Source organism: Lontra canadensis, unplaced genomic scaffold, assembly GCF_010015895.1.
Source record: "Lontra canadensis isolate GAN:19392208 unplaced genomic scaffold, GSC_riverotter_1.0 scaffold87, whole genome shotgun sequence".
Classification (NCBI taxonomy): Eukaryota; Metazoa; Chordata; class Mammalia; order Carnivora; family Mustelidae; genus Lontra; species Lontra canadensis.
Window position 1 is genome coordinate 724,934 of NW_022631081.1, and position 21,771 is coordinate 746,704.

A 21,771-nucleotide genomic window follows, 5' to 3' on the forward strand; every position below is an offset into this window, starting at 1 on the left:
ATCACTGTAACCATTTTTAAGTGTCTGGTTCAGTGGGATTGAGCACATTCATTTCGTTGTGCAAGCATCACCACCGTCCATCTCCAGCACCTCTGTTGTCTCCTAAAACTGAAGCTCTGCCCCCATGAAACACGGACTCCTCATTCTCCTCCAGCCCCTGGCAACTGGCATTCTGCAATTGATATGCAATTGATAGCTCTAACTCGTATAAGTAGAATCGCACAGTACTTGTCCTTTTGTGATTGGCTGATGGCACTTCACAGAATTCCCATAGATTCATCCATATCTTAGATGTCAGAACCTCCTTCCTTTTAAAGATGAGTAGTATTCTCTTGTGTGTATCTATGGAGGATTTTCCTTATCCATCTGTCAATGGACCCTTGAGTCACTTCCGCCTTTTGGCCATTGTAAAAAATGCTGCTAAGAACATGGATGTACAGATAGCTCTCGGACACTCTGCTTTCATTTCTTCTGGGGTATTGCCCAGACATGGGATTTCTGGGTCATATGGTATTCCCGTGTTTAATTTTTTGAGAAAATGCCACACTGTTTTCCATAGCGGCTGCCCCATTTTCTATTCCCACCAACAGTGCACGTAGGTTCCAATTTCTCCACATACTTGCCAGCACTGGTTGTTTTCTGTTGTTTTGGTTTTTGTTTTGATGGGAGCCATCCGAAGGTGGGTGAAGTGGCATCCCACTGTGGTTTTTATTTGCATTTCCTCGATGATCCATGAGGTGGAGCATCTTTTTGTGTTCACATAAGACTTTTGAATGGGAGCCCTTTGAGGATAGGCAGGGGGTCTAGTAAATTTCTATACAGAATGTGCCATCCGTAATATGTTAATTTAAAATCATTATCCTTGATTCTGTTCAGCTTTCACCAAGTGAAAGACCAAGTGTCTGCTTTGCATTAGGCCCTGTGCTGGATGCCAGAGATACTGGGATGGACAGAACATGGTCTCATTGGGTGAGGGAAAGACTCAGACAGGCTCTTTCTATGCAGAGCAATGGCTTTGGGACACCTCAGGGAACACCACTAAAATGTCGATGTTTGCAGTCAGGGTGGGGGGTTATTCAGGGAAGACTCCTCAGAGGAGGTGATGATTGAGTTGAGCCCTATGGGACAATTTGGAGGAATGGGTAAGAGAAAGAGTGAAGGCAACCCATACTGTGGCGTGTGCAAAGGTCCAGTGGTGAGGTTGCATGGCTTGTTTAGTGTGGCTGGAGCACAAAGGATGCCATGCGTCAAGAAGAGAGATTGAGTGTAATGTCAGGGGCCAGACCATGGATCCTTGTTGGCAGGACAAGATAATCTGGGCTTTATCTGGTGGTCAGTGATGGTCAGCTGAGAAGTTATTGGTAGGGGCATGGCCTAGAAATCTGATCTTCATTATTTGAACTGGCTTAAGCAAAATGATGAAGGAAGTCCTGTCCACTCTGACCTTCTGTGGTCTGCTCTAGGGAGCAGTATCCTCACTCTGATCTCCAGATGTTTAGGCTGTCCCTGTCCCATCCAGACACCCAGGCACATGCTCGGTTCTCCAAAATGATCCTGTCCCCCGATCTGATCACCTTGGGTCTCATTCCTCTCCCCTAGGTTATCCTGTCTAGCTAAGATTATGCAGCTGCCTGCACTGAAGCCCACCCAGAATGACCACAAATGGTGGAATCTCAGGCAGGTCACTCAAGGGGTTCTGTCAGCTCACTTTGGCCATGTCCCAGATTCTGGTCTCTTCGATCTCTCTGCTGCTCAGGCAGGACTTGCCAAGTCTCCTCGATTGATGTGAGGAAATCCCAGGGCCTGCCCTCTTCTCCTTAGAGTGCTGAAGTGTTGATTGATTTTAACCAACAAAATCTGTCCCTGCGGGCGTGATCTGAAGAACACAATTAAGGGATGTCATCTATCTTCTTGATGACAGCCACTCTTGTTCCATTTCAGACCTTTGTGGACACCCCCAGTTTCCTCTGAATTTGTCTGAGCCCCTCTCTGCTGGGGAGGGACCCCTAGGAGCCCAAGGCTAGGAGGGGGAGCTGTCCACTGCACAGTGCTGAACCATTATTCAGGCGTTCCCATGGCCTTAGCCCCTGCAATGTATTCACTATTCTTTTGTTGCCCACCTTACTGTCTTCCTCAAGTTGGGGTTTTCTGTTTTAATAATTGTACACATTTTCCATTTACTTTTTTAAAGATTTTGTTTATTTATTTGAGAGAGAGAGAGAAAGAGGGAGAGAGAGCACAGTGAGCTGAGGGACAGAGGGAGAAGCAGGCTCTGCTCTGAGCAGGAAGTCCAATGTGGGGGTTGATCCTGAGACTCCGGGATCATGACCTGAGCTGAAGGTAGGTGTTTAACAAACTGAGTGACCCATGTACTCCTCCATTCAGTGTTAATCAACTCAATTGTGTGAGCGTGTATGTGTGTGTGTGTGTGTGTGTTCACACAGCATTCTATAGACAGTTATGAGCATATGCAGTTAAATAATAGAGACATAGTCCCACCCTTATGGGTTGATTTGATCATTTTTCAGTGGTTGAAAGCATGCAGTTTAGAATCAGACAGACTTGTACTCAAATCCTTGTTTATGCCATCTCTCCATTCATCCTTATCCCTTTTATATCTGATAGCTGTATGAACATGACAACACTCTTACGGCATAGCAAAGTGCCTGGCACCTAGAAGGTACACAACAGATGGCAGCCATTGGGCCATGGTGACCACTAGGTCATGTTGTGTGTTTCAGGAGAGAGGTGCTGTGCTCCCAGCACCCAAATGGCTCCCCGAATGAGCATTCGATTCCACAGACACAGATTCTTGACACCACCCTACTTGCCAAGGTGTGATTTGGGGAAGGATTCCCATCCCTGACTCCCCATTATTCCTGGAGTCTCTCATTGCCTTTCTGGCATGTCCAGGTTAATGTGAGAAGTCAGATCACATGCTTATTGGATGCATCCTTGTTGAATATTGGAGAGAAAACTCTTTGCAATATTCTAGGACACAACAGGTCTCTGTAAGTGGAGGCATGAACTGGGCTTCTCCCACGTGGTTCAAGGACTCATAATCTGAGCCTGGGAGGGTGGAGGGGAAGGATGTGTCATCACTCCACAGAGCCCAGGAGGACCTGGTAACCTCTGAACCTCTACCAGTTATTAGGACTTGCTGTAATGGATCATGAGCCAGGCATGAGTGAGAATTCTGCATTATGATAGTTGCTTGGAGGTCTGTGTTAAGTCACACATCGAAGCCCATGAAGGGTTTCTACTGACTAATTTTTTCGTTTGTTTCCTTGAGAGCATAGGCCATCACTTTCCAGTTTCTTTGTATGTTTTGATTTTTTTTTTTGGTTGAAGACTGGACATTTTAGATAATACATAATAGTATCTCCAGATTCTGATCTTTCCCCAATTATTTAGTAATGTACGTGGGCTAGATTTATGGAGTCTGTCTTCCCCACTGTATGAGGTTATTGATGTCTCTGCTTGGGTTTTTCATTCCTGTTTTTATTATAAATCCTGGATTCTCAGGGGCTGCCCCTTTGTCAGCAGAGTGTAATGGATGGCACAGGTTGTAATCAAACACTGCGAATCTGCGAGGCTTTCCTTCATACAGATGGAGCTATGTGTGGGTTGAGAACTGTAGTCAATGGTCAGACACTCACCGTTGTGCCACAGATTGGACTCTTTGGCTCTTTTACAGATTTTCTGTCTGTGTACATGACCTTGCCTTTAGATAGGGACGTGTTGATAGCTAGGGGTTCTCTCAGTCTCAGCTGGGCCTGTGTGTAGCCTCAAGCCTGTGTGTGACCCTCCAGATGGCCAGGAACATGTGGGGGCTTGTCAAGGCCCACAGGGCTGTCCGTTCCCCATGTGCCTTCACCAGGTTCATGGCTGGTCAATGTTCATTGCTTGCCCCAATCCAGATAACAATTTCAGGCTTGCTGTGCTATTGACCTTCTCCATTTCTTTGCTGCCAAGATCACTACTGTTTGTGACAATGATCCTGGGCGTGGAATTTTCCTGTTCTTAGCTCCGTCTAAGTGAGCGCCCTCTGGCAACAAAGCCACTGTTTTTTACAGCTTGCCTCTCCCTGCGTGCATTACCATAGTGCGAGGGCTTGGTGGGGGACTGGGACAGCCCTGGTGGAGATTGTTGCAATCTTCTGCTGTTCTTAACTGAGATTGAATAGCTGTTTTTTTTTTTTTTTTAACAAATGCGTCTCCATTTGTTGTATCCCCTTGCTCAATTTCCAGAGTATTGAACTTGTTGCTTTCAAAAATTGTATCCATTTTTAATTAATTAATTAATTATTTTAATAAACATATAATGTATTTTTATCCCCAGGGGTACAGGTCTGTGAATCGCCAGGTTTACACATTTCACAGCACTTATCATAGCACATACCCTCCCCAATGTCCATATTCCCACCACCCTCTCCCGTCCCCCCGCCCTGCAACCCTCAGTCTGCTTTGAGATTGAGTCTTTTATAGTTTGTCTCCCTCCAATCCCATCTTCTTTCATTTTTTCTTTTCCTACCCCCCAAACCCCCCACATTGCATCTCCACTTCCTTATATCAGGGAGATCATATGATAGTTGTCTTTCTCCGATTGACTTATTTTGCTAAGCATAATACCCTCTAGTTCCATCCATGTCATTGCAAATGGCAAGATTTCATTTCTTTTGATGGCTGCATAGTATTCCATTGTGTATATATACCACATCTTCTTTATCCATTCATCTGTTGATGGACATCTAGGTTCTTTCCATAGTTTGGCTATTGTGAACATTGCTGCTATAAACATTCGGGTACACGTGCCCCTTTGGATCACCATGTTTGTATCTTTAGGATATATACCCAGTAGTGTAATCACTGGGTCATAGGGTAGCTCTATTTTCAGTTTTTTGAGGAACCTCCACACTGTTTTCCAGAGTGGTTGCACCAGCTTGCATTCCCACCAACAGTGTAGGAGGGTTCCCCTCTCTCCGCATCCTCGCCAGCATCTGTCATTTCTTGACTTGTTAATTTTAGCCATTCTGACTGGTGAGAGGTGGTATCTCATTGTGGTTTTGATTTGTATTTCCCTGATGCTGAGTGATGTGGAGCATTTTTTCATGTGTCTGTTGGCCATCTGGATGTCTTCTTTGCAGAAATGTCTGTTCATGTCCTCTGCCCATTTCTTGATTGGATTATTTGTTCTTTGGGTGTTGATTTTGCTAAGCTCTTTATAGATTTTGGATACTAGCCCTTTATCTGATATGTCGTTTGCAAATATCTTCTCCCATTCTGTCAGTTGTCTTTTGGTTTTGTTAACTGTTTCCTTTGCTGTGCAAAAGCTTTTGATCTTGATGAAATCCTAATAGTTCATTTTTGCCCTTGCTTCTGTTGTCTTTGGCCATGTTCCTAGGTTCCAATGTTCCTAGTTGCTGCGGTTGAGGTCAAAGAGGTTGCTGCCTGTGTTCTCCTCAAGGATTTTGATGGATTCCTTTCTCACATTGAGGTCCTTCATCCATTTTGAGTCTATTTTCGTGTGTGGTGTAAGGAAATAGTCCAATTTCATTTTTCTGCATGTGGCTTTCCAATTTTCCCAGCACCATTTATTGAAGAGGATGTCTTTTTTCCATTGGACATTCCTTCCTGCTTTGTCGAAGATTAGTTGACCATAGAATTGAGGGTCTATTTCTGGGCTCTCTATTCTGTTCCATTGATCTATGTGTCTGTTTTTGTGCCAGTACCATACTGTCTTGATGATGACAGCTTTGTAATAGAGCTTGAAGTCTGGAATTGTGATGCCACCAACTTTGGCTTTCTTTTTCAATATTCCTTTGGCTATTAGAGGTCTTTTCTGGTTCCATATATATTTTAGGATTGTTTGTTCTATTTCTTTGAAAAAAAAATGGATGGGATTTTGATAGGGATTGCATTAAATGTGTAGATTGCTTTAGGTAGAATAGACATTTTCACAATATTTGTTCTTCCTACCCATGAGCATGGAACATTTTTCCATTTCTTTGTGTTTTCCTCAATTTCTTTCATGAGTACTTTCTAGTTTTCTGAGTATAGATTCTTTGTCTCTTTGGTTAGGTTTATTCCTAGGTATCTTATGGTTTTGGGTGCAATTGTAAATGGGACTGACTCCTTAATTTCTCTTTCTTCTGTCTTGTTGGTGTAAAGAAATGCAACTGATTTCTGTGCATTAAATTTATATCCTGACACTTTACTGAATTCCTGTACAAGTTCTAGCAGTTTTGGAGTGGAGCCTTTTGGGTTTTCCACATATAGTATCATATCATCTGCAAAGAGTAATAGTTTGTCTTCTTCTTTGCCAATTTGGATGCCTTTAATTTCTTTTTGTTGTCTGATTGCTGAGGCTAGGACTTTTAGTACTATGTTGAATAGCAGTGGTGATAATGGACATCCTTGCCATGTTCCTGACCTTAGTGGAAAAGCTTTCAGTTTTTCTCCATTGAGAATGATATTTGCAGTGGGTTTTTCATAGATGGCTTTGATAATATTGAGGTATGTGCCCTCTATCCCTACACTTTGAAGAGTTTTAATCAGGAAGGGATGCTGCACTTTGTCAAATGCTTTTTCAGCATCTATTGAGAGTCTCCTATGGTTCTTATTCTTTCTTTTATTAATGTATTGTATCACATTGATTGATTTGCAGATGTTGAAACAACCTTGCAGCCCTGGAATAAATCCCACTTGGTCGTGGTGAATCATCCTTTTAATGTACTGTTGGATCCTATTGGCCAGTATTTTGGTGAGAATTTTCGCATCTGTGTTCATCAAGGATATTGGTCTGTAATTCTCTTTTTTGATGGGATCCTTGTCTGGTTTGGGGATCAAGGTGATGCTGGCCTCATAAAATGAGTTTGGAAGTTTTCCGTCCATTTCTATTTTTTTGGAACAGTTTCAGGAGAATAGGAATTAATTCTTCTTTAAATGTTTGGTAGAATTCCCCTGGGAAGCCATCTGGCCCTGGACTTTTGTTTGTTTGGAGATTTTTGATGACTGTTTCAATCTCCTTACTGGTTATGGGTCTGTTCAGGTTTTCTATTTCTTCTTGGTTCAGTTGTGGTAGTTTATATGTCTCTAGAAATGTATCCATTTCTTCCAGATTGTCGAATTTGTTGGCATAGAGTTGCTCATAGTATGTTCTTATAATTGTTTGTATTTCTTTGGTGTTGGTTGTGATCTCTCCTCTTTCATTCATGATTTTATTTATTTAGGTCCTTTCTCTTTTCTTTTTGATAAGTCTGGCCAGGGGTTTGTCAATCTTATTAATTCTTTCAAAGAACCAGCTCCTAGTTTTGTTCATTTGTTCTATTGTTTTTTTAGTTTCTATTTCATTGATTTCTGCTCTGATCTTTAGGATTTCTCCTCTCCTGATGGGTTTAGGCTTTCTTTGTTGTTCTTTCTCCAGCTCCTTTAGGTGTAGGGCTAGGTTGTGTATTTGAGACCTTTCTTGTTTCTTGAGAAAGGCTTGTACCACTATATATTTTCCTCTCAGGACTGCCTTTGTTGTGTCCCACAGATTTTGAACTGTTGTGTTTTCATTATCATTTGTTTCCATGAATTTTTTCAATTCTTCTTTAATTTCCTGGTTGACCCATTCATTTTTTAGAAGGATGCTGTTTAGTCTCCATGTATTTGTGTTCTTTCCAAATTTCCTCTTGTGATTGAGTTCTAGTTTCAGAGCATTGTGGTCTGAAAATATGCAGGGAATGATCTCAATCTTTTGATACCATCTGAGACCTGATTTATGACCCAGGATGTGGTCTATTCTGGAGAATGTTCCATGTGCACTAGAGAAGAATGTATATGCTGTTGCTTTGGGATGGAATGTTCTGAATATATCTGTGATGTCCATCTGGTCCAGTGTGTCATTTAAGGCCTTTATTTCCTTGTTGATCTTTTGCTTAGATGATCTGTCCATTTCAGTGAGGGGAGTGTTAAAGTCCCCTACTATTATTATATTATTGTCGATGTGTTTCTTTGATTTTGTTCTTAATTGGTTTATATAGTTGGCCCATGTTATGGGCATGTTAGGGGCATAGATATTTTAAATTGTTAGGTCTTCTTGTTGGACAGACCCTTTGAGTATGATATAGTATCCTTCCTCATCTCTTATTATAGTCTTTGGCTTAAAATCTAATTGATCTGATGTAAGGATTGCCAGCCCAGCTTTCTTCTGATGTCCATTAGCATGGTACATTGTTTTCCACCCCCTCACTTTAAATCTGGAGGTCTCTTCGGGTCTAAAATGAGTTTCTTGTAGGCAGCATATTGATGGGTTTTGTTTTTTTATCCATTCTGATACCCTGTGTCTTTTGATTGGGGCATTTAGCCCATTAACATTCAGGGTAACTATTGAGAGATATGAATTTAGTGCCATTGTATTGCTTGTGACTAACAGTGACTGTTACTGTATATTGTCTCTGTTTCTTTCTGATCTACTACTTTTAGGGTCTCTGTTTGCTTAGAGGACCCCTTTCAATATTTCCTGTAGAGCTGGTTTGGTATTTGCAAATTCTTTCAATTTTTGTTTGTCCTGGAAGCTTTTTATCTCTCCTTCTGTTTTCAATGATAGCTTAGCTGGATACAGTATTCTTGGCTGCATGTTTTTCTCGTTTAGTGCTCTGAATATATCATGCCAGTTCTTTCTGGCCTGCCAGGTCTCTGTGGATAGGTCCGCTGCCAATCTAATGTTTTTACCCTTGTATGTTACAGACTTCTTTTCCCGGGCTGCTTTCAGGATTTTCTCTTTGTCGCTAAGACTTGTGAATTTTACTATCAGGTGATGGGGTGTGGACCTATTTTTATTGATTTTGAGGGGCATTCTTAGCATCTCCTGGATTTTGATTTTTGTTCCTTTTGCCATATTAGGGAAATTCTCTACAATAATTCTCTCCAATATACCCTCTGCACCCCTCTCTCTTTCTTCTTCTTCTGGAATCCCAATTATTCTAATGTTGTGTCATCTTATGGTGTCACTTATCTCTCGAATTCTCTCCTTGTGGTCCAGTATTTGTTTGTCTCTCTTTTACTCAGCTTCTTTATTCTCTGTCATTTGGTCTTCTATGCCGCTAATTCTTTCTTCTGCCTCATTTATCCTAGCAGTAAGAGCTTCCATTTTTTGTTGCACCTCATTAATAGCTTTTTTGCTTTCAACTTGGTTAGATTTTAGTTCTTTTATTTCTCCAGAAAGGGCTTTTATCTCTCTGGAGAGGGTTTCTCTAATATCTTCTATGCCTTTTTCTAGCCCGGCTAGAACCTTGAGAATCATCATTCTGAACTCTAGATCTGTCATATTACCAATGTCTGTATTGATTAGGTCCCCAGCCTTCAGTACTGCCTCTTGTTCCTTTTTTTGTGGTTTTTCCGCCTTGTCATTTTGTCCAGATAAGATTTGCTTTCTCCTCCTCTGGAATTCTGCTGTTCTCCTTGGTGAGTGAAGTTGGTCTTGGCTGGGTTTCTTGTTGGTCTTCTGGGGGAAGGGCCTGTTGTAGTGATTCTCAAGTGTCTTTGCCCCAGGCGGAATTGCACCGCCCTTACCAGGGGCCGCGCTAAGTAATCTGCTCGGGTTTGCCTTCGGGAGCTTTTGTTCCCTGAGCGCTTTCCGTAGATTTCTGGAGGACGGGAATGAAGATGGTGGCCTCCCAGTCTCCGGCCTGGAGGAGCCGAGAGCTCGGCGTCCTGCTCCTCAGTGCGCCCTCAGAGAAAAGCGCCCAACCATCCCCGTCTCCCTGGCCTCTGGTTGCACTTGGAGAAAAGCGCCCGGTTGCTTCCGTCTCCATGGCCTCCGGCCGCGCTCCGAGTTCACCCAGCCTGCGACCGGTTCAAGGTAACCCCGAGCTGAGAGCTCACTCCTCAGCTTTGTCGCTGTAGCCGGCTTCCCCGCTCTAATACCTGCGAGCTATGCGACACTCAGACACCCCCGGTCCTTCTTTGATCCTGCGGGACCTGGGGTTACGCTGACCCTGCGTGGGCTTCCTCCTGGTTTAGCCTCTGGAGCAATGTCCCTCCGTGGAGCAGACTTAAAAGTCCCAATTTTGGGCTCCGTTGCTCCACCGCTTGCCGGGAGCTGGCCCCTCCCCCTGAGGTCTACCTTCCCATCTCTTTGGATTCACTTCTCCGCAGGTCCTACCTTTCAGAAAGTGATCGATTTTCTGTTTCTAGAGTTGTTGCTCTTCTTCTCTTTGATTTCCCATTGGATTTGTAGGTGTTCACAATGGTCAGATAAGCTATCTAGCTGATCTCCTGCTACCTGATGTCATCTCAGCCTGCTACTTCTCCGCCCTGTATCCATTTCTATCACTGTTTTTTGGGAGGAACAGAGGATCTCTCAAGCTCCTTCCTCCACCATTCTCTAAGTTTCACTTCTACATGCTACCTTGTGACCTCATTAAAGCTCCACTCCATCCTTGGATGATGGGACGTGATGACCCCATCTTGGAGAAGAGGACATGGGGGATCAGAGAGGATGTGTGGCATGCTCAGGGTCACACGGCCAGTGAGTAATGGGGCTGGAGAGGATCCCAGCATCAGAGGGCAGAGAACAAGCTCAGGAATCTGATTCCCTGGAGTTGTATCTCCCTCCACCATTTCCTAGCACGTGATTTCATCACACGGGACCTCGCTTTCTTTGCAAAACAGGCACCAAGTAGTATCTGTTGCAGAGGTTTGGAAATAAAATGAGTTATGTGGAAAGCACCAAGAGCCATACTCAGACTCAAAGCACAAGAGCTAACTTTTCTTGGAGCAAAATGGCCAACATGTTACTCTGCATTCCATGTGGGGAGGGATAACCTCCAGAGTCTGGATAATGAGGGTGGAAGAGCTGATTCCTTAAAGAGGAGGGACAAGGAAGGACTCTGTTACAGTAATCCAAATTCTTGCCCTGTCTTCCATCAGCTGGCTGCTGGGTAGCGATAGACATTGTGTAGAAATAAATCCAATCACTGGTAATTGACCTAAAAGAGGGCCAATTTCATATGGTTCAATCTAAGAGTAATATTCATCATGATAACAATAAGAGAAATCAAGTGTAAGATCACTTCCAAAGACATTTACACAGAGTCTTAGTTCACCAGGCCAGCACCTATATGGTCTACACAGGGCATCTTAGCGCCATTTTGGCAGCGAGGAAAATGAGGGCAAGAAGGATGGTTCAGTGCCTGCAGCTCCCTGTTCACTCTATCCTTTGGGTCATAAGCTTTCTTACCTATAAAATGAGATGAACAAGACAGAATGCCTTTGTTAGGCCTGATCTTGGCTATGCAGACATTTATAGGGCTCTAAGAAAGTGGGGAGAAGGGAAAGAATCCTTGGATATTGGGTGATTGGGAGCACACTTGAGAAAAGGAGGCTTGGTTTGTGTTCTTGGTTTGTATTGTGCTAAGTTTAGACCAAGACTAAACCAGTAGGACTCACTCAAGGACTTTAGTAGGACTAACTTCTCATGTCTGTTGAACACTTACCATGTGGCAGGTTTGACATGGAGTCTTCTGCAGGAACAACCACAGAACCTTCCAGAACAGATTCTGGTATTTCTCCCTCGTGTTTCTGAAGAGGAGTCTGGAGCTCGGAGCAAAGGGCTTGTCCAAGGTCACACAGTTATGAGTGGTAAAACCAGTCAGGATCTCCGTCCTGGTGGATCTGCCTCCTCCAAATCCTGATTTTTTTTTTTTTTTCACTTCAAACATCTACTCTGGGTATTAACACTAAGTTCGACTCAGAAAAATTTCATTGGCTATAGGTTTCATTTATTTTTTATCCATCCGTCTTATTTTCAGTCAATTTTTATTTTGTTTTGCTCTTGTGCAGAGAGAAAAGATGTTGTGTTTTGGATATATTGGTTTTTATGCATTCTGCTGCCTACTGCTCCCTGGGAACATTTTTGGCTAAAATGTAATAAGTAAAACCACTGAATTGGGGGGAAGGGCATTACAGAATGTTCTTCCAGGAGGTCAGAGGAGGAAAATTGCTCTTAGATGATAGGCTTGGACCAGACTTTTAATAAGCTTTTTTTTTTTAATAGTATCTTAGGAAACTTTCTGTGGTGCCGATGACCCATGGAACTGAAACTTATCTAGTAAATTACACGAGCCCTGAATACCTTTTGTTTCTTGAATGTGCGGTTACTTTTCTGACCGTTTATTCCAGAAACAGACTGTGATTTTCAGTAAATGGAAGGTCCATGAAGGGTGGCGTAGAGGGGAATCACAGGCACCAAGGAAGCAGGTGTGACCTGTATTTTCCTGAGGGTACACATTTCTGGCAAGATATGTTTCAGAGCCCACATATCTTGATGACAAAGGAAAATCTCACGACATGGCTGTGATTTGGCCAAGGCTGCGTTCAGGAAATGTCTCTGAGTGAATTTAGGTCTCCTGCATGGGCCTGCCCTTCTCCTTCTGCTCCCCCACGACCTCCGAAGGATGGTTCCTCTCTTTGTTCTCTCCATCATCATATTTATTGAGCTCCTACTGTGTGCCTAAGACAGTACCAGGTGAAGCAGAGGAAATAAGAAATGAAGAAAACACAGCCTCCTCCAACCCGTACTCTGGGTCAGGCACAGACACTTAAGAGCCACACCATTTACTCAGGAAATATTTGTGAAGGTGAGGTCGTTTCTGGCAGGTAGAATGGGGGAAGGGTAGCGTCCTGGGCAGGCTGTCCCAGCAAACTTCAGGGATATAACATGTGATATTCCTAGTGGCCTAGGGACCTCTGGAGCCATCCTGGGCATGCAGGGAGGTTAAGTCATAGTTGGTGCAATGTCGCCTGACAGACCTCAGTTCTAATCAGGCTCTGCCCCCATGTGACTTATAACCTTGGAGAAAGAACTTCACTGGTTGTTGTATTTTTAATTGTTAAATATACATAACATAACATAAAAGTTATCGCTTTACCTATTTTTTAAAAGATTTTTATTTATTTGAGAGAGGGAGGGTGAGAGAGAGTGTGTGAGTGACAGGGTGTGAGTGAGGGGCAGAGGGAGAGGGAGAAGCAGGCTCCCCCACAGAGCAGGGAGCCTGATGTGGGGCTTGACCCCAGGACCCTGGGATCATGACCTGAGTTGAAGGCAGGTGCTTAACCGACCGACTGCGCCACCTGGGTGCTCCATTTCTTTCCCATTTAATGCTGATTAATATCCTCTTGGGTGTATATCCCACATTTTGTGTCTCCATTTATCTGTGGATGGACCCTGGGTTACTTCCACCTCTCTGCTTTTGTGAACAGCCCTGCTACAAATGTGGGCATCCCACTATCTATTCAAGTTCCTGCTTTCACTTCTTTTGGGTAGACACCCAGGAGGAGAATTGCTAGAGCCTATGGTAATCCTGTCTTTAATTTTTAAAGGGCCTGCCATACTATTTTCCCTATGGAAAACACACCTTTCACCGACTTTTGCGTCTTTGGGTTTTGTTTTGTTTTTTTCCTCTGTAAATGGGCATGGTGGTGTGAGGACCCACCTCTGGTTGCCATGGTGATGCCAGGAGATGGTGTCTGTGAGGGTCCCAGCAGAGTGGATGGCACACAGTAGGTGCTTAATACATGCTCATCTTCTGCGCTGGTCCGCGTGGGGTAAGGCTCTGCTGCTCGGACTCCCAGACATGTGGAACCATTCATTCTCTCTTTCCCAGTGCTTCAGCCAGTCAGCCAGCCGGCCTGACCTCCCATGGGAGTCTGTCTCATTCTGTGTCTCTTTAATTGTCCTCCTTCCTCCAGGCTGTGGAGGAGCTCCTTCAGACCCTGGACCTGGAGAAGAAGGCCGTGGTCGTTGGGCACAGCCAAGTGAGTAAAGCTACTTTCTTAGGTCTCCCCGTTCATCCCGTCGCAGACCCAGATGAGCCCTAATTCTTGTCCTACTTCACCACCCGCTAGCTCTGTGGGCCTACTTTTCAGCAAACTGAAGACAGGGCTGGCCAGTTTCTGCCCTGCTTATCTGACAAGGCCGGGAAGATAACATAGGTATAATATGGGAGGAAATAACTTGGGAAATATCATTTGTTAGAGGTTCGTTCCCCTCCCAGGGACCTCAATGGTCTGGAAGCATTAACATCTTGCTCCTTAGTATGACTTTCAGAGCCTTTGGAAGACTTGCCGTAAAACCTGAGAAGAAACACTCAGCTTCACTCAGAGCTCTGTAACTTTGACTTTGCAACCAACAATAACCAAACTATACTCCCGGCTTATTAACAGCAGTAAGTGAAAAGTTAGAGTTCCACGAGAAGGCATGTGATTTTAATGTTGAGAGAAAGAGCATTTCCCAAATGGTGTTGAGCCAAAACCCTTTCCCATAACGCTTCAACATTTAGAGAAGAATTTCACAGAGTCCCCATATGCCCGTATGTCTTCTCAGCTTTTGAGAAGGAAAATACGGTATTTAGGGCTTCCCGAACTATTTGACCATGGGACTCTCACCCTTTTGTCTTTGTGGAAGACCCCTTATCATCTCCCAGAACTAGTGTTACATGGGCTCTAGTTTGGGAAGTAGGGTATAGAGATTGTGACCTCAACAGTCATGTGGTAGGCAGGGGAGAAGGGTCAAAGTTCAGGAGTAGAAACGAGAGAGAGAATAGACCAAGGGAAAAATTGCTCCATTCGCTTTCCCACTCATCTTCTGATTGACAAACACCAACTCATAAACCTTGTGAATCACCACATCCAGCTGCCATGCAAGGTGCTAGGGGCAGGGCCCTCATCTCCAAAAGCCCACCATGGTGGCATCACTGCCCATTAGCCATTCTTGGAACCCAGAGTAGCCTGTCCCATCACACTCACTTCCTTGGAGAGCTCACGATCTTTCATACAATTCCTTGCCCTGTCAACACACAAGCCTCTCCCTGCAGGCCTCTTGCTCCTGCTAAAATGGGTGGCAAGTGTTCTCAGTCTGATTTATCCCACTAAGATTTGGCAGCAACTGGACCTTTTCAGACCTTTCCTGTAGAGGGAACAAACCTGTGGGTCCCCTGGGCTTCTGCCCGAGGCCAGGAGCTTTTCCTGGCCTTTCTTGTTTTGTTCCTCGTTTCCCTCAAAACTTCCTGTGAGATAATTTGTAAATCCCTTCTTTACTGGACCTCTGGAAAGTAAGCCCCTTTTCAAGCCCTTCCGGTTAGCCAGGAGTACTGAAACATACAGCTCCCATGAAAACCGGTATTGCCCTGAATCCCAGGGTCTTTTCAACACACTGTGAGTCTGTTATTTATTAGTGGAAATGTATCACATAGTCTTTACCTGTACACAGGTCTTTATAGTCCAGAATCAGAGCACTTGCTCTTGACTCCAAATATGTCATCCCTGTGGGCCAGAAATTCTCAAAATATGGTCCCCGGACCAGCCGCCGCAGCAGCAGCATCCCCTGAGAGCTTTCTAGAAACATCAAGGCTCAGATGCCCACCCCTCTTCCCCCAACCCAGACCTAGTGAATCTGAAACTCCAGGGGTGTGGGACCCAGAAGTCTGACTTGTAACAAGCCCTCTAGGGGATCCCAGCACATGTTCACGTTTGAGAACCACTGGTCTGGATAATTACGCAGTTTTTTGTTTTTTTTCATGAATATAAAAATCAGCCTCTATCATCCCAGTGGCTATTGTAGAACAGGGAGAAAAGTGGAGGAGGAAAAGTCTTCATACACATTTTCACATGGCGAGGGCAAGAAATCTAGAAGCCAAAACATCCCAATAACAAGAAAAAAAAAGCCATTGTTCTCAAATAATACCTGGTATTCATTAAGAAAACGGTCAAGAGCAAATTGAAGTCAGTGTATCGTTTTGAAGCCACGCCGGCCTGTGATTGTTCAGGGGACATGAAAGTCTTAGGCATGGCAAGGTCAGACACTTCATAGGTGGGAAGGTCCTGAAGAGGAGGAAAGAACAGGTGCATCTGGGCCATACACCAGGGCTCCCCCACTTCCTAACTCTGTGAATCATGAGTGAGTGATTTAGCCTTTCTGAACCTCTGTCCCCTTATCTATAAAACGGAGCCACTGCTTTCTGGCCCCCAAGTGGGCTGTGGAAATCAGTCAGTTGTCACTTACTTGTGAAATGCATTTGTCAGTGGGGCGAGACATTTATCAAATAAGCTAACATTGTAGTGTTTAAAGAATGAATCTCCTCTAATCTGGAAAATGGCTGGGACAGGAGCTAATTTCTCAGCAGGCCCAGATATGGAAGCTATGGTCCTATTAGATTTTTTAAACTGTGGCCTTCCGCATTTTTTGAGGAAAAACAGCTCGCTGGAGCACTGGGCCCTACAGATTCCTTAAATGTGGGGCTGTTGGGACGTTGCACTCTGCTTGGGTCCGATAAGCGACTGGACCCATGAAAAGCAAATAATTTAGATGTTTCTTTGTGATTCTCAGCCCCTGGGGCCTTATCAATGTCTGTGCTGAGGGCCATGACATTTATGAGAAAGGTGGAAACCCACGTGCCGTTGGCCTTGTGGTTGGCAAGATGCTCTTTAAAGGGAAAAAAAAAATTCAAGATAAGATTCTGCACAGCCAATGACTTATTCCCGCTCTGTGTATGGTCGTTTCCAATTATCTTTTTAATGAAAGCTTCATACTTAATCAATAGTGGTTTTGGCAGTGCCCGCCGCCTTTTGTAATATACGAACTAGAGCTGTCATCATTTTGATCATTGATTTTTTTTTTATAGCAGCTTTTGGGACTCGCTAGCTTGTGAAATTAATACAGTCATTATTGAGGCAATCTGATAGGTAATGAGTCAATCGTGTCTTTATTTCAAAGAGGCTAATTGCCTTGGTGGCTCTGGCTGATTGGAAGTGTTCCGTAAGGCCAGGAAAGGTTGCAAAACAGCTCACACTGATTGGGCGTGCAAATTCTCATTTTTCCATCGGGGAAGGGTTCACCGTGGGATAAGCGGAGTGGTCTCCATTACAGCAAATAGGTTTAGGGGAATGGCCAATTGATGGAGACCCTTTGTTCCACCTGGAATCAAATTGCAATTCAACCCTAAACTTCAGGGTTCTGCATCATAGCGAAGGAGGAAACAAAGCTTCGTGTTGACAATGAGAATGGGGTGCCAGAGGAAACCTTGGCTTTGTGGCTGGAGTCAATTATGTAAACTCTCCCTGGGCCAAGAGAGTCCTCATAAGGTTGCTCTTTATTAAAATGGGACATAGGAGAAAGAGGTTTGAAAAACGTAGATACCATGCAAATGTTAATTACATTCAGTGGTAACTGTCAGGTCTGGAGTCAGGTGGAAGGAGATATTCTCCCTGTCGCCGCTTGCTGGTGGAGGGTCTTGGTGGAGAGGAGGGACGGGAAACGCCATTATTAGCATCAGTTTCTTCTTCCATGAAATGTGGGGGATGGCCATAACTACCATATAAGATGAAACACATGAAATATTTCCCTGCGTATGTCAAGGGGTTGGTCCCAATCCCCAATCCTGGTGGATAATATGCCCGATTGCTTGAGAATATCATTAATTAAGATATGATTGCTGATTAAGATAGTAATGTCACAGATGGATGAGTTCCTTGGAGACACTGAACAACTCTGGGGGGGCAGAGCCACCTCTGGCAAAGAAACAGCAGGACTGGTCATAGAAACGGGCAGCAGATGGGCGTCTGAGAAGGGACTCCTGCTCCTGTCACTGACTCAGCTCCCTGGCCGTTAAGGAGGCTTTACTTTGCTTCTGGGAGGTGAGGCTGATGGTGGCTGCCCGCCTATGCTGGCCGGAGCCCCGGAGCGTCAGATGACCCGAAAATCCTTCTGTGTGCACCGCCGTCAATGGAAGATGGCCCTGCAGGGTGCCGAGGAGGCATCGATCACTTTGTTGCCAAGGGGCCTCCATCCATTATTGATGAGCAGTGGCCTGGAAATCGTGGGCTGCCTGCTGTTTTTCCCATTAGATGCCTGAGCACCTTCTGTGGGAGGCACTAGCCTGGCCCGCTCCTCTCCTGGCCACAAAGGGCTGCCCTCACTGCCCCCAGCATTCCCTGCCCCTCCTTAGAAGGCAGGACCGAGTATTCCAAAGGTACTGCTTCTCCCAAAGGGCTAGCAGACCCTTACCAGAAGGAATGCCCATTCCCAGGCCCAATGCTAAACCCCTGTATTCCACCTTTCCTGAGGCACACCCTGGGAATCTGTGTGTTTCCTCGCACTCTCCAGGCCATTCTGTTGGACAGAGATATTTAGGCCAGATCCCTCCTAGCTGTGGCTTTTCAAATGAATGTGTGCCTGAGTTCCCTGAGGCTCATGTTAAAATGTTGCTCTGATTCAGCGGGCCTGGGGTGGGGTCCCAGATTCTGCATTTCTAATAAGCTTACCAGTGGTGACCATGCCACTCATGGGGGCCATGCTCTGAGCATACAGGGTCTAGAAGAAAGGAAAAAGGAGCCATCAAGAGGCAAAATGCTTTGATCATTTAGACCCTACATCATGGGCACCTGCTAGTAGGTATCTTGGGTGGAGGGAAGAGAATTGGCTTCTCAGTGGCTACAGCCTTGCCCCCCAGATTCAGCCCAAGAGGAGTCACCTGTCACCTTCCCTCCTCTCAGGTTTTCCTCAAGGCAGGCATGGTCTCCAGGCTTGAGAGGCAGCGGGAGAAGCTGGCGTCTCACAGGATCCTTCTATTCCAGGCGGCTTGTAAGGGCTTTCTGTCTCGGCAGGAATTCAAGAAGCTGAAGGTATGGTAGCCAACGTGCCTTGTCCACCCTGCAGAGGTGCGAGGTCCTGGCAAAGCAGCGTCTGAGCTGATCTGGGGGCTGTGATCACGGGTGTCTCACACTCATGCTCCTGCAGGAATATTAACATGCGGTTTCAGGTCTGGCGGGTCTGGGGTGAGCATGAGTCTCTGCAGGTCTCCCGAGATGGTGCCGGTGCTGCGGACCCATGGGCTCGCCCTGAATGGTGGAACTTAAAAGTAACACTTTGCAAGATGTGATTTTTTTCTAGGACACTGACATCAAGTCACCAACGATGTCAGACTTGATCTACATTATTATGGGGTGGTCCGAGCCCTGCTGGGTCAGTTGTGGTTTCCACCTGTCCCATTTCTGGAGAACCTGGCTTTCATGGGTCAGCAGGCAGGATGTGACAGGACCTGGCCACTGAGGCTTTGGGGACCAAAGGGCCAGTTCGGAGTCTGCAGTCCTGAGCAACCCTGGGCCACTATCGTCGGAGACCTTTGGAGACTGAATTTCTTCTCTGTAGCTTGGGCAGTGGAGAAAAGGCAGCAGGGCTCTAGAGATGCACAAGAAGTATGCTTGAATCTTGCTTTCACTGCTCAGTAGCTGGGTCAAGGTGAAATGGGGTCATGTGCGCTTAGCATGGTACGTGCCATTGAGCTTGGCAGGCGCTGGCTGCTGTTACCTTAGTATCTTCCTTAGTAAGTACTACAGCTAGCATGCGGTCTCATTACGTGAGCCTCCTGTAAATCTGTAAATTCACGTATACACCCTTGGCAAAAGCAGGCAAAGGAAAGAACATTAACAAGTAACATTTTGTGGGCAAATTCACTGGCCCAGTGCTCACCCATAGCCTATGCCCTTGGAATGATTTAGAGTAGAGGTTAATGAAGACCCTGGATTCTGTCTGCACCCAGGCTGCAGGGGTGCAAATCCCAACTCCACCATCGGGCAGTGGTGTGGAGCATGTGACTGGGCCACGCTGTGCCTCAGTTTCCCCACCTGTAGAATGGAAATGAGAGTAACTCCTGCATTCCCAGGGCCATGGCAAGGACTGACCTAAATCTGTAAGGTGCTCAGCATGCTACCTGGTCTGCAGGGAGAGCCATACCAGCTGGACAAGCATTGGCTCTCATGATGGGGATGTCAGCGATGCATCTCCCGGCTTGGTAGTCAGCATGGTTCCCACCTGAGACACTAATGAACTTGGCCCATGGTCCTCCAGCAGTGGTCCCAAGGCCAACAGCATCCGAGTCAACACGGCATCTGTTAGCCAGTCAGATTCTCGGGCCCTGACCTGATTGACTGAATCAGACCCTCTGGGGGCAGAGCCCAGCATGTGTGCTTTAAGGAGCTCTCCCTGTGCTTGTGATACACGCTCAGGTTTGAGAAGCATAGAATTTGTGTTTAAATTCGCTTAAAGTGATACCTAGCCCCTAAATATCACCTTGAGACATAATCATGGCCATTGTGTCTTATGGACAATTTTGGGGATGTTTAAGGATTTTCCCTTCATGGTGGGTTTTGAATTCTCAGCTCTGTACAAGATGTGACCCTGTCGTATCGTATTTTCAACCCCTCTTCCTCTACTTCTTCTTAGGTCATGCAAGATTAAATTGGGACATAGTGTCTGACACCCAGAGCCCAGCTTGATGAAAGAGGCTTTCAAAAAAATGTTTTTTTAATTTAACAACATTTTTTATTTATTTACTTTTTTTGGAGTAGAGTGGATACCCAGTGTTATGTTAGTTTTAGGCATACAACATAGTGATTGAAGTCTATACATTATGCTGGGCTCACAAGTGCAGTTACCGCCTGTCACCATCCAGCACTATTATGGTACCATTGAACAAAATCTTTTTTTAAAAAATCATTTATTTATTTATTTTTGCGAGAGAGAGAGAGAGAGTGTGTGCAAGTGAGCACTCACACATGCACAAGCAGGGGGATGGGCAAAGAGAGACGCATACCCCCAATGCAGGGCTGGATCCCAGGACCCTGGGACCATGACCCAAGCTGAAGGCAGACGCCTAACCGACTGAGCCACCCAGGCCCCTGAAAGGAAGTTTTAAAAATTTTAAAGTTAGCCAATCTCTTCCCTTAACTATGAACCTGCTTTTTCCATCCCTCTTGCTGCCACCCCCTTGCTCTCTTTCCTTCACCTTCCCTGGGTTGGGAAGGGCCCCTCGAGTTTCTGGTCTCTTCTCCCTGCAGATTTGCCGCCTGGCTGCACAGTGCATCCAGAAGAACATGGCTGCGTTCCTGGAGGTCAAGGACTGGTCGTGGTGGCGGCTCCTCGTTTCCCTCCGGCCCCTGCTGAGCGCCACCATTGGGGATGAGCAGCTCCGTGCCAAGGAGGTCAGTCCAGGCGGCCGGCAGGGTGCAGGGTGGCCACCCCTCTTCACACCCCCGTGTTAGTCCTTACATCCAGACCCAGTGTCCCACCTTGCAGGTTCTTGATCTAGAAGTGTTATTCCCAGGAGCCCTTGCTGCCCCCTTCCAGATATCCCTCTGCTTCCATCAACACAGACACAGACCACCTTCCCTCCTGTGTCCAGCCACACACTAGGCTTGTGGGTGCTAGGCAGATACCCCATTACTACCCAGGGGTACATGAAGACTTATGGTCCATCCCAGGGAGACTCAGTGGTGGAATCCTTGAGTCCTTGATCTCTTTGTGTCTCAGAAAACACTCCCCTTGCCATCATTTCTATCCTGGTAGTGCCCTCCTTCTACAGGTAACCATTTTGACTGGTTTCTGGTTTATCTTTGCTGTTGTTTATTTTTGCAAAAGTAGCCAATTTACACATGCACACAGAGTTCCTTTCTCTCCTACACCAAAGGTAGCATGTAGCATACTGTTTATAATCTTCTGCTACTGGTATTTTGCACTTAGAAATGTATTTTGACAGTCATGCCATGTCCAGTTTCACAGAAGTCTTCCCGGTTCTTCTCTCTCCATGACACCCCAGTACTCCTTTCTGTGTGCATCCCATAGTTCATCCCATAGTTCTTTCCACAGTTTATCCCATGCTGTGTGTGGGCATTTGTGCTGCTCCTGCTCCTGATGGTGGTACTACAAGCATAACGCTGAGCCATTGGCAAG

At 45.4% G+C, this 21,771-nt stretch overlaps 1 protein-coding gene across 1 annotated transcript in view; it reads left to right on the forward strand.

Moving 5' to 3' along the window:
• Positions 1-21,771, forward strand: part of MYO18B (myosin XVIIIB) — a 248,035-nt gene that overhangs the window by 86,996 nt on the left and 139,268 nt on the right. The window contains exons 22-24 of the mRNA XM_032883267.1: positions 13,737-13,802; positions 18,537-18,665; positions 20,880-21,023. Coding sequence (XP_032739158.1) covers positions 13,737-13,802; positions 18,537-18,665; positions 20,880-21,023 — 339 coding nt within the window. The remainder of the gene's footprint in view (positions 1-13,736; positions 13,803-18,536; positions 18,666-20,879; positions 21,024-21,771) is intronic.